This window comes from Acartia tonsa, chromosome 4, assembly GCF_053477335.1.
Source record: "Acartia tonsa isolate MP-2025a chromosome 4, ASM5347733v1, whole genome shotgun sequence".
In the NCBI taxonomy this organism is placed as follows: Eukaryota; Metazoa; Arthropoda; class Copepoda; order Calanoida; family Acartiidae; genus Acartia; species Acartia tonsa.
In genome coordinates, this window is record NC_137263.1 from 58,107,824 (window position 1) to 58,124,392 (window position 16,569).

The window sequence follows — 16,569 nt, forward strand, 5'->3', positions numbered from 1 at the left end:
TTAATTTTGAAGATTTTTTTCTTTGAAGTATATTTCATTATGTGGCAGCAGTAGCAGTAGCAACTAATTTAAATGTAATGGTTGAGTTAGATTTATATCTGTTAAACTTTACTTATTAGTGTTTACATAGGTGTATTAACATAATTTGTCGTCCTTGATAAGTTATTAAATTATTATAACAAACAGCATGCACAAGAGATAAAGAAAATATTTAAGAAAATTCTAGTCAGTAGTTATTTAGCCATTCAAGATGGTTTTCCTACTATTCCTGTTAATTAGTTTTGTAACAGGTAAAAGTCTTAACCTTAGACCAAGGGGTTGGGTTGGGCTACAGGGGGGGGGGGAGGGAGGGGCAGCATGTCTTCTACCAACTTCTAAATATTTTTTAGAGATATTTTAGCTATAGAAAAAATCAGGTAAAATTTTACCTTCTTTAATACTTTATTTAGCAACCTTTGTCTTTGGGTACTTTATTTTACCCCCAAAAAAATCATATATTCTATTAAATTGTTCTTTCTGCAATTCTTAAATAACGTTTCAGAAAATTTTATATTTAATTAGTGTTTTTTCCATTGTCATAATTGGAAACTTTTTTATAGTTGTAAAAAAACATTAGAATAGCAAATAAGATTATCTAGGTCTAGTATCTGTGTTGCAGAATAATAATTTTCATTCAGAATAATTTCATAATATGATAAATTTTATTAAAACAATATTAGGGGTGGTATTTAAACCCCTGTAATTTAAATTTAAAAAATACCTGACTTATGGGGCAAGAGTAGCAATCCCCATTTCTTAATTGGAAGTCCTAGCAGAAGGATATCAAAATGAAGCACAGATACAATTATCTTCTTTAGAATATGAAATCTTTGAATCTTTAGGTATAATTATAATTTTTACAATTCAGGTTCAGAGTTTTGCCAAGAACCATCAGATGCCAATTGTATTGGAATTGAGGATCAAGCTTATACAATCTACAACAGATGGCCATGTAAGTTTTATAAATTAATTATAAAAGTTATAAACTAATTTACTGAGATTTATTCAGACATACATATTATTATATAAAAGAGACAGGTTGTCTTGATATTAGTTTTTCTGTGTGACTGTATGTCTGTGTGTGCAAAGATAAACTACAGACCAATATTGCCTTCTTACAGTAAAGCTTTATTGAGATCAATGAAACCGTTCTTACTCTATTTTTGAATAAGAAATATTACTTTCATAAATTTTTGTTATAAAGAATAAAAACCTTTATCTCCCTTCTGGTTGTCTCATAAACTGGAAAATGCATTGTCTTTGTCTTTTACACCCAATTTTTAAAAAATCATTTTATGCATTACTAGAGGCTTCTAGGAGCACTTAAGGGAAGATAAGGGGGGGGGGGAGAGTGGTTTTTGTGCATTCACTTTTTATTTTAGCTTTAAAAAGAAAATTATAAGTAATAAGGGGGAACTTCCCCCAAAATGTTTTTTTTTTCTTTTAATGAACTGTACAAACCTTTATGGTCAAGGAGAACCTTATTGGTTCAGGGGTAGAAAAGAGCTTACATTACAAATAGGGTGTATTTTTGTGCCATGTCAAACTTAGAACTTTGTTAACATGCTAACTCAATAAATTCAATTAAAATGGTAAAATGGCATATTACCGACATATTATTTTTAATTGTCATTATTTACTATATTAATTTCATAAAATTTAAAATATTGGCCATGGCTGTCATTTTATCAACCTAACAATATTCTACTACACACTTCAAGTAAGGAGACATTGGATTATAAATAAAACTGGCCCAAAAAGTTTTATAAAAACGCTATCTTATTCAAGGCTTAAACAATCTTGGGTACTTATAATTAAATTTTTATTGGTTGGTTTATTATAATCATAGGGGTTAAATTTATATTCTTTGTCCTATTCCTCAAGATCCCTTAATAATTGCACAAAATTTTGCCAGGGTCTCATTCATTCAAGATCTGATATTTTAACAATTGAATAATTTATAATTTGTATTTAAAAGGTGACTGTCAGAAAGTCTGGTGGTGTAGGGATGGAAAACTTCAGACTAGCAACTGTGGAACAGGATATTGTAATTATATTTTATTTAAACATGATTTTATGTAGAAATGTGTTTTTGTTAATATTCATATGCATTACAAAGTAGAATGAGGTCTGTTTGAACATCTGTTTATTTGTCTTAAGCTTAAGATCTTGGTAACAGTTCATCTGATTTTGCTCTAATCTTAATAAACTTAGTATCCCTGTGGTGGTTTTGAAATATTTTCTTTGGGGAGGGGACACCCTAAACATAGAAAGAAATGCTCTCCCCTTTCCCCCAAAATAATTTTTAGGAAACCAAAAAATGAAAAATAGTGGTTGGAAAACCTCCACCACAACATGGGATGAAGCTCTCCTTAAAATTATTAATTCCCACACCAAAGAAGAAGAATTTAAAAGAATTTATTAGAATTAATTACAAAAGCTTACACATTCAATTTTGGACAAATTACAAGGTAGCATTAAACATAGGGAAAATTGTGCCTGGAGTAACTTCAATTAAAGGTTTTTTTGATAATATTTTTTTGCTTATAAAACAATTCTTTAAAAGAGAGGGAAGCCAACAGTAATATATTTTAAACCAAACCCCCCCCCCCCCTGCTTCTGACTGTTATTGGTTTAGACAAGGGGTAACTAAATTGCAACATGACAGGTAAGTAGGAGTGGGAAACTTGACTCCTCAACACAAAAGATCCCTGTGTGAATTTTATTTTTACTGAATATTTTTTAAAATCTGGCAATATCCGTGAGTATGAGTAAAAGTAAAGTAATGGCTATTAAACATATTATGCATTAAAGTAAAAGAACAGAGGGGGCAGAAGCTATAAGTACCTCTCCACACAGGGCATGTACCCTGTCCTGATTTTGTATTTGGTCTTAGAAATCAGTTGATAGCTTCAGGAATATAAGCACAGCTGAGTCCCTACAAAAGAACAGAAAAAATTTGCTAGCAGATGAAAAGGATTTCAGATAGCTGTCTTGATTATTTATTTATTCTTATAATCAAGACATAATTCATTGCTTATGCAATAGATAGATATAATATAATATTCTATTTTATACCAGGCGATGAGAGTGAGAGAGGGGGACTTAGATAGAGAGTATTTATAGGGGAGGATGGAGATTATTTGTTGAATGTGTCCTAATAATACAATTAATATTGTAATTATATTTAAACTCTTTGGAGTAGTTCCTTTTGTGGCAACGCCCCTTAAGGGGCGATTCGTAATATTTTTAAAATAGCTTTTAATAGGTTATTTTAGATTAGGTTAGGTTATATTGTGTTTGGTGATTTCCCCGCTGGGTTAGGCAATTGGCCCCGCATTGTTAGAGCCCCCCATAGGTGCTAGAAATAGGAGAAAAGCTACTGTGAAAATACAAAGAATTGTCCCTTAAGGGGCGTTGCCACAACAGGGACTATACCCAAACTCTTAAATAAGTGAAACTTTTGTAGATTTGTTTCATGTAATGGGCTTAATTTATCTTCATTAAATCCTATTTTTCATTATTTTTATATACTTTATCTACAACTTATTTAATCCCTTTATGAAGCATTTAATGAGGGTGAAATAGCTAATATTCTGTAACCCTAAGCCTGTTTGTATAGTCCTATTGATTTCAAACATTGCATAATAAGTTCTGTATAAATAACCTACACTCTATAAAAATACCCAAAAAGTATGTACATAATTTTAAATATAATGATTTTTTTACTGTTCTTACAAAATATCTAAATTATATATTTATCCTATTATCTTAAATTATAAATATTGATAATGAGAACTATACCGTTATAGACCTGAGAACAGACTTACTTAAATAAAATGATAAAGTAAAGCTTTGCTTTAAAATAAATAAGTATCTTATTGAAATGTAACCTCTATCTTTCACTAACACAAATATCAAACTCTCCCTACATATTTGTTACAGGTTACTATACAATTAGAGCATGTCCGTTCATCTATAATTTGAAAGATGTTTGAAAAACTGTGCCTTTGTCTGAATTAATTCTATAATTACATTTATATTTTAGTACATTTAAGCCAAATCTTCATTGAAAAATATAAACATAAGGCATTAATAGATATAGCATCATTTTTAATACTTTAAATGTCCAAGTTATTATTTACAATTGAAACATTTAATATGTTGATATAAATTTTTGATAATTAGATGTGAAGCTTAGTGGATATTGTGTGAATGTTGCTTTTGCTCCAACAGATATCTGCACCACAGGTAAAACATTTACTTTCACCAGGAAAGGAGGGGACATTATAAAAACATATTCTCTTATTAGATCTTTTTAGCTTTTAATAAATCTTGATTGGATATTACCAGGTCTCATTTTTGAAACTTTTCTATTACTCATTATAATTGATTATAATTAGGGGTGTATATTAATTTATCATTCATTGTCTTATTCCTTAAAATCCCTGAAATTTAATCTTCTAATTAATAATTTGGAATAAATTTGCATCAAGTTAGATAAAATTCTAAGTGGGTAGTGTATAAAACGTTAGATTGTACTTTGTTCTTTATCTTTTCAAAAGTAAAACAAATTTCCATAGAATTTTTACCCTACATTTTGTTTTAATATGGCACAGCATGAACTTGATAATAATATTATTATTCGGTGAATATGCACAACATGAATTAATATTCTAACCTAACCTATCCAATACTATAGAAAGTAAACAAAGTTTTTTTAATATGAAAATATAATTATGCTATTATTCTGTTTTTCTTGTTTAAAATGCTAAATTTTTACCTCCTTCCACAAAAGTTTGTTAGGCAGTACACACAATAGATTACACTAAAAAAATCACTAGAAAATTAGGCTGCAATTTTAAAGTACAATAAAAAGATCTAAAATTAATTTGGATTTTATCTCAATTGTTACACAAAATGACTGAGTTGAAAAAAACGAAGGACAAATTAAGTTTTTTTTCAATTTCAGTAGGCAACCATTTTTAAAATGTTTTTAAAAGCACAGCTTTTCTATAATTAGGGTCTGATGGTCTGTACGTCCATCTGTCCAGCTCTTTTTGTTGATTTACCCATATTAGAATTGAACTATCAATTTTAAACTTTGCATTATATAAAAGTTAGGTAAGAATATGGAAGTGTAGCAACTCTATAATTACTACCAGTAAGTCTAAAATATTATACTTTTTAACCTTTTCAGAAATAGTCCTCTTCAATAAAATCCTGAAAATGTAAGCATGTTTTGCAAGAAATTTACTTAAAATATTATTTAGATTTATACATTTTCTATATATATTCTGCTTTTTCAATTCTTACACTCTACAAGTGTTAATGTTAATTTGAGTACCCTCCCTAACCTTAACAATGACGAACAACTATTTTAGGCTAGGCAGTCAAGGGGGCCAAGCGCTGTGGCTAGGCAGGCAAGGGGGCCGAGTGCTGTGGCTAGGCAGGCTAGGGAGCCGAGCGCTGCGGCCAGAGTTCATAGTTTGCTGTCAGGGAGGGGGGGGAGTACTCAAATTTTCAAAATGCTTACCATTCAGAGCCTCACTTTTATAAATGTTGTCATCCTTGTTTTTAAATTAATGTTCACAAATTTAAATGTATTTGAATAATGCACATATTTAGCATAACTAATATACATTAACTAAGTATATTTGCGATTACTTTTATTTAATGAAATCTTCCAATTTTTAACATTTACAAAACGGCCTGCTGTATTGCATCAAGATCCATGACAGATCTATATAGGAAATAAACGTCTATAAATGAGCTCGAGTCTTCCAATGGTAAAGTGTTTAAAACTCATAGTGCTCCAATAATCCTCATTAAACTCTCATTGACCAAAGCGATAGGACCTTTATTCTATTTGTTTATGGAATGAATTAAGTTTTTCACTTCATGTAGATATTTGAATTACATTGAAGTATATAATCCTTATTTCATAAATAAAAAATATTCGTTCATAATAGAGTAAATCTAAGAAAACTGTATTTTAAAAGAATTTGATTGTGGTGACACTTCTTTGTGTTAAAATATTAAAACTAAAATTTTAATCATATTAACCCTTTGGTGATGGTAATGTGAAAAAATTATAATTGAAAAAATCTTTTTAAAATCATTTAAATTAATAAATATTTACTTCTTTCTTTTAGATAATAATGGCGGGGGAGGAAAATAGATTTATTGAGAAATAGATAATAGATTTGTACTTATAGAAAACTAGCCAATAGCGATATTGTTATATTGAGCCAACTTTAGTAACATATATTTAATAATAATGATATTTGAGCCTTGATTTAACATTTTTTAAAGCAAAGCCTTTCTATTATTAGGGTCTGCCTGGCCATCTGTCTGTTTATATTGAGCAGCTTTTATTGTTGATTTTAGCATTTTAGAATTGTTCTATACATTTCATGATGATTCCTTTTAAAGATTATGATAAAGAAAGCGAAGTAACTCTATAATTGTTACTAAAAAGTCTGTATCTCCAATTAAAACATGATAAATATTTATTTCTTAACTTTATAATTGTTACAATAATTATATTAGGACAACAAAGTATAGTTTTGAAAGTAAAGCATTTCTTTAATCAAGACTTAAAATATAAGTTTGTCCTTAAACAGAATCGTGTATTTAAACAATTTTACAACAAAATCATATTCAGTTTAGTTCAAACTTAAGAATTAATATTTTTGTTATTAAGTTCTGACAGTCGTTGATGTTGGTTTGTTTTGATGCCTGATTTTAGGGAGTGGATACAAAACCGCGACAATAACAAAACCCCGACATTACAAAACCGCCACAATTACAAAACCACAACATTACAAAACCGCGAATGTAACAAAACTGCGACATTACAAAAAGTGGTTGGTAGATTATTTTCAATATTTTTTTACAATATTTAGGTAAGGTTAGGTTAGGTTATAGGCAAGGGGGCCAAGCGCCTGCAGCTAGGCAGGCCAGGGGGCCAAGTGCTGCGGCCATGACCTTCTAGCATTAAGTCTTTTTGAATGTTGGTCTTTTGTAATGTCGCGGTTTTGGAACATTCGCGGTTTTGTAATGTCGCGGTTTTGTAATTGTTGTGGTTTTGTAATGTCGCGGTTTTGTTATTGTTGCAGTTTTGTAATGTTGCGGTTTTGTAACTGTCGCGGTTTTGTATCCACTCCAATTTTAGAGCTTTACTTTTATTAATCCTTATTAAATGATAAATATTCTTGTAGTATGAATTGTTAGTAAATCATCTAGATTGTCATATTTTGAAATGGAAGCATTAAATACCTAGCATTCATTCTGTATTTTTAAAATTTTATAGCAAATAAGATTATAATTTTTTGAGCATACAATTTAAAAAAAACACTGTTACATTATATTTTCTAATGTTTGTTTGTTTAATTTTTTGTCCATAGCTTTTAAGATGTTGTCATCTTTGTTTTCTAATAAAATTATAAAGTCAAACTATAAAATTATTATTTACTTAGATGATACCTGTCAAGATGAACGCCCAACAGATGCCAACTGCACAGCATTTCAAGACGGAAATTCTGATGAATTTCCTCTTCCATGTGAGTTAATTTAGTCTTATTGGTTTAACTTAAATTTTCTGTTTTTTTACTTGTTGTTAGGTAGTATATAAAGTAGTAGGTTTTTTTGTGTGAAGTTTAAGACCTCAGTAATTGCTACACAGTAAAGCTTTATAAATGTCTTGGTTTGGTTATATTTTTTCCCTCCAAATCATTATTCAAGAGGCTAGGGGCGAAGCAACTAGCATAAAACAAACAATATTTGTCTTTTTTAGATCATAAGCTACTCTATAATTTTTGTCTAAAGCAAATGATCTCCCTAAAATATTCATCAATTTGCTTGTGCTGTATAGAATTTTTTTGAGAGAGTAACTGAAACACAATGCTTAACCCTTAACGGTCGAGGGGGGGCGCCCCCCCATCCGGTTTTTTCTATCTCATTTTCTGTGTGTGAAAGATAAAGAGCCCAAACTGCGTGACTTTTTAAGTATAGGTATCACACTTAACTGGGAGTTGGAATTTTTTGAATATCTCTATCCTGGCGGGGACAGAATGCTAGCAAACCTGGCAAGGTCATCCAGATAAAATTTTTTTTTTGACTAAAACAAAGCATTTTATCATACCAAAATACTAAAATATCCTCTAGTAGTACATCCTTAAATAAAATACAGATGTTCAAGTCACTTTCAGGTTCCAGATTTGATCCTGCAGGTCCTGATCCACCAGGTCTCCAGAAATCTTTAAAAGGCTCCTGTGGCCGCAATTTTTGACTTAGAGACTTCAAATTTTAACTTAAGCTTTTCTTACATGTCGACATAACGTATTAAAATTTCAGAAAGATCCGACACCGTTTTCCTGTTGACCGCCGACTGCAGCAGCTGGCAGCTGCCAGGTACAGCTGCGGCCGCTGAAATTTATATTTTGATATTTCTAATGTAAAATTTACATAAAGATAAACATTTTCTGGAAAAAAAATGTTCTTCTAGCTTCAAAAATAAGAAAATTACAGCCGTTTGAAATTTTTAGGTAAAAAAAGACCTAAAAACAACGGTTGTTAAATAAAAGTTTGAAGGAGGCGAAAATTGACTTAGGCTTATAAAAGGTCAGAAATTCATTATGTAGGATATAGGGAGTGACGCTCACTTCCTGTTACGTGTTTTCGGCTCTAAATCTCTATTTTTAAGGCCCGAACCTTAGATTTTGGATCAAGTCCAGTACGCGAGAAAAGGTCTAAACCAAAATTATCTATTTATATGTTACAAAACACTTATCCAATAGAATCCACGATAACAGTCCTTTAAAATGATTAACGTTGGTTCAATGTGTTTTTAGCTAAAGTCCTACACTACGCCCAAAATACTATCTCCAATCCCCTGAGACCGAAAATAGCTGCCACTAGCAGTAGAATAAGATCCTCCCTCTAGCTAAAGTAAATTATAGAGTACTTTGACAAATTAGATTAATACCTTTTTATTAAAAAATATCTTTTAATTGATTTTTATCTTTTTATTCACTAAACAGGACTAAACTACACAATTACAATAAAATGTGGACAATTAAATCAATAATAGTATCTTAAGTTTATATGTTAATTAATATTTGGCACAATTTGTTTAGGACAATGATTTCAGAAAATATATGTTCTGGGGTTTATAATTAAGTTGACAAATCACTATTCACAACACAAAACTTAAATCAATAATGACTAGATTGAGTACAAGATCCTCAACTTAGATTTAAAATGTTATTTAATAATATTAACTGATGGTTTAAGATAATTTTCTTAGAAAATATGACAACTGGGGTTTACAAAATTAAATGACAAAGCACTACTCACAACACTAAACTTAAATCAGTAAAATGACTAGACATAGAAATACTAAAACCTTATTTAAATTTGCTTACTAGTGGTTAAGGTCTTAAAATTACTAAATGGTTGAAAATCAACCAATGGTGTTATTACTTAAGAAAATGAACTTAATCTATTTATTTACTTTTAAATTTAAGGCAAAATTATCCAAATGATTTATGTTAAGATTAAAAAATAGTTTAAATCCAGATTATTAGGTCAGTTAAATGGAACTAATAAGAGTGGATGAAACTCTCAAAATATTTAGATTAGTTTGAATGATTTCATTTGTGAAATGGAAAAGTACTTACTTCTAAATTATTCAATTTTCACTATAACTTAAAGTTTCATAAGACTTTTATTCACTGAAAAATCACTAACACCCCTGTCTGTCACCAGAGCTTGGTTTTTAACAAGTAGATGTTTTCACTATGACCACTGCCTAAAGAGTGCTGGATTTCTTCTGAGATCTCATATTTATATGAAATCTGAACAGGGGGGTAACCAATGGTCACCTCTCTGTTGGGCAGGGTCATTTAGATTAATGTTTATTTGGGGTTATTTTATGTGTCATAAAAACACATTAATTCTTGAGAGGCTGTCACTTTTAATCTTTGGTCATTAATATAAATGAGCAATAATCTTAGTTTTTATGTGTCACAAGAAAATATTAATACCATTAATTCTTGGACAGTTTGACATTTGCAATGGGGGTCACTTTAGATAATGGGCAAAATACCCATTAATATAATCAATTTTAGATAAATCTGACATCTATAATGAGATGTCATATTAATAAAGAGCACAATATTTGGTTTTATGTTTATTAGTACCCATTTGTTCTAATAAATTGTCACTGAGAGTTCATACTTCCCTTTTTGGGGGAGTGTAGATATCTTTGATTTTTGTTTTCACTTTGGGGGGAAACCCCTTTCCATTTCTTTACTTTTTTAAGTAAGAAAGAAGTCATTGACTTTTTTAGTATATTTGGTTTATGGTAGTTTATTACCCCATTATTTTATAGAGTTACAATAACCATTTATTCTTATGATAATATCTTTTAGACATAGATTTTAGCTTAATAAACTTTTGCTTGCATAAGGAAAAGGTAAAAGATTAGAAAAAATAAAATTAAAGGTAAGGATTTTAAGTATTTGTACAAAAAAAGCTTATAAACAATTGAATACTAGTTATTACATAAGAGAATCTTTTTTGTTTAAAACTGATGCATTTTGGTTAGAATAAAATAAAAGGGAAATTTGAGTTTTGAAAAATTTAAAAACTTGTTAGTTACTTTAGAAAGAAAAACAAGATAGAAAAAAGATTTTACTTTTATGGATCATTTGTCATAAAATGTACTTGATCCCATGTTTATATAGAGAACAAAGATTAAACATTTAAAAGAGTGCTTTTTGCATTTCAAACAAGGACGAATAATTATACATAGAAATATGGGCTTTTCCTTGAAATGATCATAATTCTACAATTACCAAACAGGGGACTTGCAAAAAAAAATTTAGCCCTCTAGCTTTAAAGGAACTGAGATAATAGGGGGAGGACGCCCCCCCCACCCCCCCAACCCCCGACCGATTAAGGTGCGGCAAGGGGCCCAACTGTAAAGGGTTAAGTATTGTATGTATGTTCCAAGGTGCGTGGTGGAGAGAGGTCTAGTTCCCAAGTGACACGTAGCCCTTTAGAGTCTTAACTCTTTAACTTAATCACAATCCTATCCCACACCTTCCCCTATAGATGCAGTTTCTAGGGCAAATTTACTAGTATATCATAAAGTAAAATACATTGTCCTATGGTTTGTAATAAGTTAAAATGTGTTATAAATGCTTTTATTTGTCTGAATATCCATCTGTTAGTTTGCCAATACAAAGCCTTCTAAAATATCAATACATTTTCTTTAAATTAAATTTCTGGGTAAAACCTAAACAAAACAATAGATTAAAACATTACAATTTAAAGTTCATTTTTTCCTAGTAAAATAACCAATAATACAGACATGTCTCTTTTATATCAAACTATTGGCTGCGCACCAAGTATCTAGGGTGCTCTCTTTATCCAAGTGTAGAAAAAAGTGTAGTACATACTAGGGTTGGGCCGGATATCCGGTGTTGCCGGATATCCGGCCGGATATCCGGCCATTTTCAATATCCGGCCGGTTACCGGTTATTGAAACTATCCGGCCGGATATCCGGCTCTATAATTTTTTCTACTTTATTCTAAAAATCTCTGCTTTTTAAAATCTTAAAGGCTCTAATTTTCTTATTATTGAAGCTAGAAGAACACTTTTTCTGAATAAGTTTAACTTTATGTAAATTTATATAAGATTTCTGAAGAAATTTTTTTTACTACTTTAATATCTGGTAATTTGGCCGGTTATCCGGCCGGATATCCGGTAATTTGGCCGGATAACCGGATATTTGCCGGATATCCGGCGTTGACCGGATATCCGGCCGGTTACCGGATATCCGGCATTTGAAATCAGCCGGATATCCGGTATCCGGTATCCGGCCAAAAAAGTATCCGGCCCAACCCTAGTACATACAAATTTTCTCACATTGTATTATAAATAGCATTTCGCAGATATAATATGTACAATTATTAGATTAAACCCTTTTTTTTAACATGAGATGCTAAAGTCACAGGCTAAAAAACTGGTTTTAATCTTATGATTGTACATTTTTATATTCGTAGAAAGCGGGATATAATAGGATGCTAGACATAGTTTTTTCGTATGGATGAGAACTGGTTCCTATTCACTGGATTCGAATGAATACAAGAAAATACCTTGTTATTTTTATTTCATAAGATTATGCAAAGTAATGAAAAAAATTATTCTATGTTCCAGTGCTAAGAACCTGCTATTTATATTTAGGTAATTGTCGTGGTTTTTGGTATTGTTATGCTGGTGATGTCAGAATATGTAAGTTATTATTTTTAAATATAATCTTTTCCACTTTGTACAAATCTAATTACATCACTTCCCTGCTAGATTTAACAATCAAACTAACAGATGTATTTTAGTAACATAAATTATATAATATTAATTATCTTTATACATTAGTAGCACAGCAATAATATGAAGAAAAAAAAAAACAAAGAACATTAAATGATATAAGTTTATGTAACAAATAAATAAGTACTCTATGCCTCTGTGTACTCTAGTACTCTGTGTGTGAATTTATACATTCAACAAACTATAATGTGTGTGTGTGTGTGTGTGTGTGGTAGTGCCTGTGTGTGTGTTAGTGCATGTGTGTGTGGTTGTGTGCATAAATTTTTCTTTTTCTATAATAGGATTAAAGTAAAGAATGAATAGTATGAAACAAAATAATTTAATTCTCATAATTTCCAATAATCCTTATAATAAAGTAACATGATGTTTGTGTGTTTGTCTGTGTGCTTGTGTGTTTGTATGTTTGTACCAAAGTATCTCGCTAACCGCTGAACCGATCGAAATCTCCTTACCAGGCTAGATTCTCATATGTCCCGTGAAGGTTTATAACTATTTTGGGGGAGGGTACCACCACCCTCCCTAGAGAAATTAAATTTTTTTAAAATTTCTCGATTTTAGAAATAGAGTTCAACGAAAAATAAACGTCAAACGCAAAATAGCCATATTTTAAATATAAAAAAAAACATTTAAAGTGCCACTAGATGCCTCTAGGGGCGTAGCCGCTAGTATTAAATAATGTATCTAAATATAATGCTTGACCAAAGATTGTTATCTGATCTGCATTTCTATGTTTGTATGGACAAGTCATTCTTTTAGTTGTATTTAGTTTATTTTGTTATTTTATATAGACATTTTAGAGTAGCTACAGTATTTTATATATAAGATTTAAAGTGTGATATTAAATGCTTTAAAAGAATAAATTTTAACATTGCCTACCTAATTTTAAATATTATTAGATTCTGGTTCTTGTTTAGAAGGAGAAGGTAACATTTCATATTCTATTTAGATTACATTACACTTTTAAGCTTAATAGTGAATGTAAACAATCATAAAAGCAAAGCTCACAAAATTAATTAAAATATATTATGGCATATATTTTTAGAATCTTTTATTAAAAAACCTTATCCATACATCATACCAAATTTCTATTAGTAATGTAGCCGGACAGACATAGTAGTCTAAGAATGATCTACACAATGATCAATACCAAGCAAATTTCACTATCCTATTATATGAAGTAGTAAGCCTTTTTTTATCGGTAGCAAAGGATCTTGCTAATCGCTTAACCAATATGGTCCTCCTTTACAGTAAGCTTCTTATAGGTACTGGGATGGTTTTAGGATTTTTTTTTTAAAAAGCCTGGGTATGGTTTTAAAATATCTATCTGCCTTACCTTTTTGAATAAATATCCCCTAGATGCTAGGGGCACAGTAGATAATAAATAAATAAAATGAGGTATTGTGAAAATTTTCTTGCCAAAAACTACCCTATATCCCCAGCTGATTGCCTGTAGATACATTAATAAAACTTAAAGATTTAATGGTGCTTTAAGTGCCTGGTTATCACAACCCCCTCCCCCCAATTATTATTAAATAAGTTCTACCCTTTCTCGTTTTTCCAATCTATTTTAAAATAAGAAGGGGAGGGGGGGAACTGTAAAACAATACTGCACTAATTTGTCATTTGTTGGCACAAGGAGCCAGAGGCTTGGATTAATGATTATTATGATTATATGTGTATACAATTTAATTTCTCTATATAAGATTTATTCAATATACATAAATCAAATTACAGTTAGGAGGTTGAAACAGTTTTTATAAAAGCAGAACTTTAATTTATGATTTGAATTTTAACATTTCACCTCTCTATAAAAAATATCTTTTTGGCCAAAATATTTTTTTTAAATTCTAAACGTTCAATAGAGACTAAACTTGAATCATTTCAACCACCTAACTGTCAGATCTGTCATGGATATAACTTTTGAATGTTCATTAAAATGAATACTATTAAGTTTTGTTTTGAAATGTGTACCATTAGTAATTTTTGTTTAGCCTTTGTACCAAACACATATTGGTTTTGTAATAGTGACATGGATTCTTCTTATTGCAAGGTAAAAAAAAATTAGCTGATCAATTTACAAAGAAGGAAACAATCCTTATAATAAATGATATGATGTTTGTCTGCCTGACTGTACTGAAGATCTCTCTGAAACAACTTCTCCTGGGAAGGTTTACAACTATTTTAGGGGAGGATACCACAACACTCCAAATAGAAATCGCCCTAAAGAATATTTTTTAGATATTGTTGCAGTGTGGTGCTAGTGTTATAGAAACTTGAATAAAAACAGCTGATCTTAAAAAGACAAATTATAACTCAAATTAGATATTTGAAATAAAAAAAAACATTGAAAGTGCCGCTAGTTTCCCTTGAAGTTCCTGGCTTGCATAAAACCACCAACCAACCTTTTATTAAATAAAATTGTAATTCAAATGTTTTTCATTTTTGGTCAGTTTATATTGATTAAAGGGTAGACTATCAGGGGAAGGGTACTGCACCTAGAGGCACTGCAAAAAAATTCCTTGTTTAAAAAAAAATGGTAGGGATTTATTGTGCTTGCTAAGCATTTTGAGGGAAAGCTCCTAGTAACACAAGCATAATAAATATATACACAAACATACAAAAATCTTATGTATACACAAATAATTAAGAAGACATACATTTCATAAGATGTAAACAACTAAGATGGACCATTTCCAAGGAGGGATTTATCCATCTCAATTGCAAAATTTACTTAGTAATGTTGACAAATTCATTTCCCCCTCCCCCAAATTCCTAGCCCCTACAAAAATTGATATTTGATACTGTTCTAAGGTTTAAAACTTGTGGTGCTTTTCTCATCAATGCCCCTTAGTCAAAATAATATACTTCCTCTTAAATTTTTGAAAATAAACCTTTCACAATTCAGCTGTATAAAGAGTCTAGTTTGTTGTGTATTTATTGAAATTTTTGATCACATCATATCATGGGTCATAGCTTTAATAAGACTAAGGATAATTGGTAGGATAAGGTATTAAATCTATTGTTTCTTTCTATTTTAGAAACCCTTAATATCAACTAGCGCAACTTCCATGATAACAACTACTTCTCCAACAACAACCACTACTGCAACTTCTACAATAACAAGTACTTCTCCAACAACAACCACTACTGCACCTTCTACAATAACAACTACTTCTCCAACAACAACCACTACTGCAACTTCTACAATAACAACTACTTCTCCAACAACAACCACTACTGCAACTTCTACAATAACAACTACTTCTCCAACAACAACCACTACTGCAACTTCTACAATAACAACTTCTTCTCCAACAACAACCACTACTGCAACTTCTACAATAACAACTACTTCTCCAACAACAACCACTACTGCAACTTCTACAATAACAACTACTTCTCCAACAACAACCACTACTGCAACTTCTACAATAACAACTACTTCTCCAACAACAACCACTACTGCAACTTCTACAATAACATCTACTTCTCCAACAACAACCACTACTGCAACTTCTACAACAACAACTACTTCTCCAACAACAACCACCACTGTTTTTTTCTCTTTAATTATGTTGATGATAAATTAGAGATTTGGGTTTTAAATTATAATTATCTTATTCTGTGACTTGGACTGAAAAGGAATTTGAGATTGCCTTATGCCACAATTATATCTCTAAATTTTGTTAATTAATTGTTCTTCATAATTTAATAATCTTTCTTTTGTTTAAATATAATAATCTGCATTATTATATTTTTTTTATTTATGTTTTCAGCTTGGCTACTTTAAATCCTGCGGTATGTCCATAAAATTAATTTTAAGTTGTGTTGTCTAAGACAATTTTTTCTTAAATAGCTTAGCTGGAAGAGGAAAATTTTTATCCTTGCTTTCAATAATTCATTATAGTTTGGTCAGAGTGTTAGTTCAACATGGTCTTTACATGGACATATTTGTCAGAGCATTACTACTAGTTACTCAACTATTGCTTGTAGCACTGCTATATATATATGTGTATCTATTTGTCAGAACATGGAGAGTTCTGTTATAAGAATTGATAATTAACTTCACAATTATTTGTAGCACCATTACTCTCTATATATAGATATGTTTAATAGTGAAAAAAGGTTTAGCT

At 30.5% G+C, this 16,569-nt stretch overlaps 1 protein-coding gene across 2 annotated transcripts; it reads left to right on the forward strand.

The window, feature by feature from the left end:
• Positions 1 to 223: 223 nt before the first annotated feature.
• On the forward strand, positions 224 to 16,188 carry LOC145317936 (uncharacterized). 2 transcript variants are annotated; one of them, XM_080159223.1, is made up of 9 exons: positions 224 to 290; positions 908 to 991; positions 2,018 to 2,086; positions 4,228 to 4,290; positions 7,521 to 7,604; positions 12,296 to 12,343; positions 13,333 to 13,359; positions 14,428 to 14,486; positions 15,475 to 16,188. In XM_080159223.1, exons 1-9 carry the CDS (start codon positions 251 to 253, stop codon positions 16,024 to 16,026), a joined length of 1,026 nt encoding a protein of 341 aa, XP_080015349.1. In that variant the 5' UTR covers positions 224 to 250; the 3' UTR covers positions 16,027 to 16,188. The 2 variants fall into 2 exon arrangements, with proteins under 2 accessions (XP_080015349.1, XP_080015350.1); XM_080159224.1 differs by lacking the exon at positions 12,296 to 12,343 and having other exon boundaries at positions 229 to 290.
• Positions 16,189 to 16,569: the final 381 nt, after the last annotated feature.

Coding starts and splice junctions, on each gene's coding strand:
- LOC145317936 (XM_080159223.1), top strand. CDS start 251: ATGGTTTTCCTACTATTCCTGTTAATTAGTTTTGTAACAG. Junction 13,360..14,427: donor TTCTTGTTTAGAAGGAGAAG/GTAACATTTCAT, acceptor ATTTTTGTTTAG/CCTTTGTACCAAACACATAT. Junction 14,487..15,474: donor TGGATTCTTCTTATTGCAAG/GTAAAAAAAAAT, acceptor TTTCTATTTTAG/AAACCCTTAATATCAACTAG.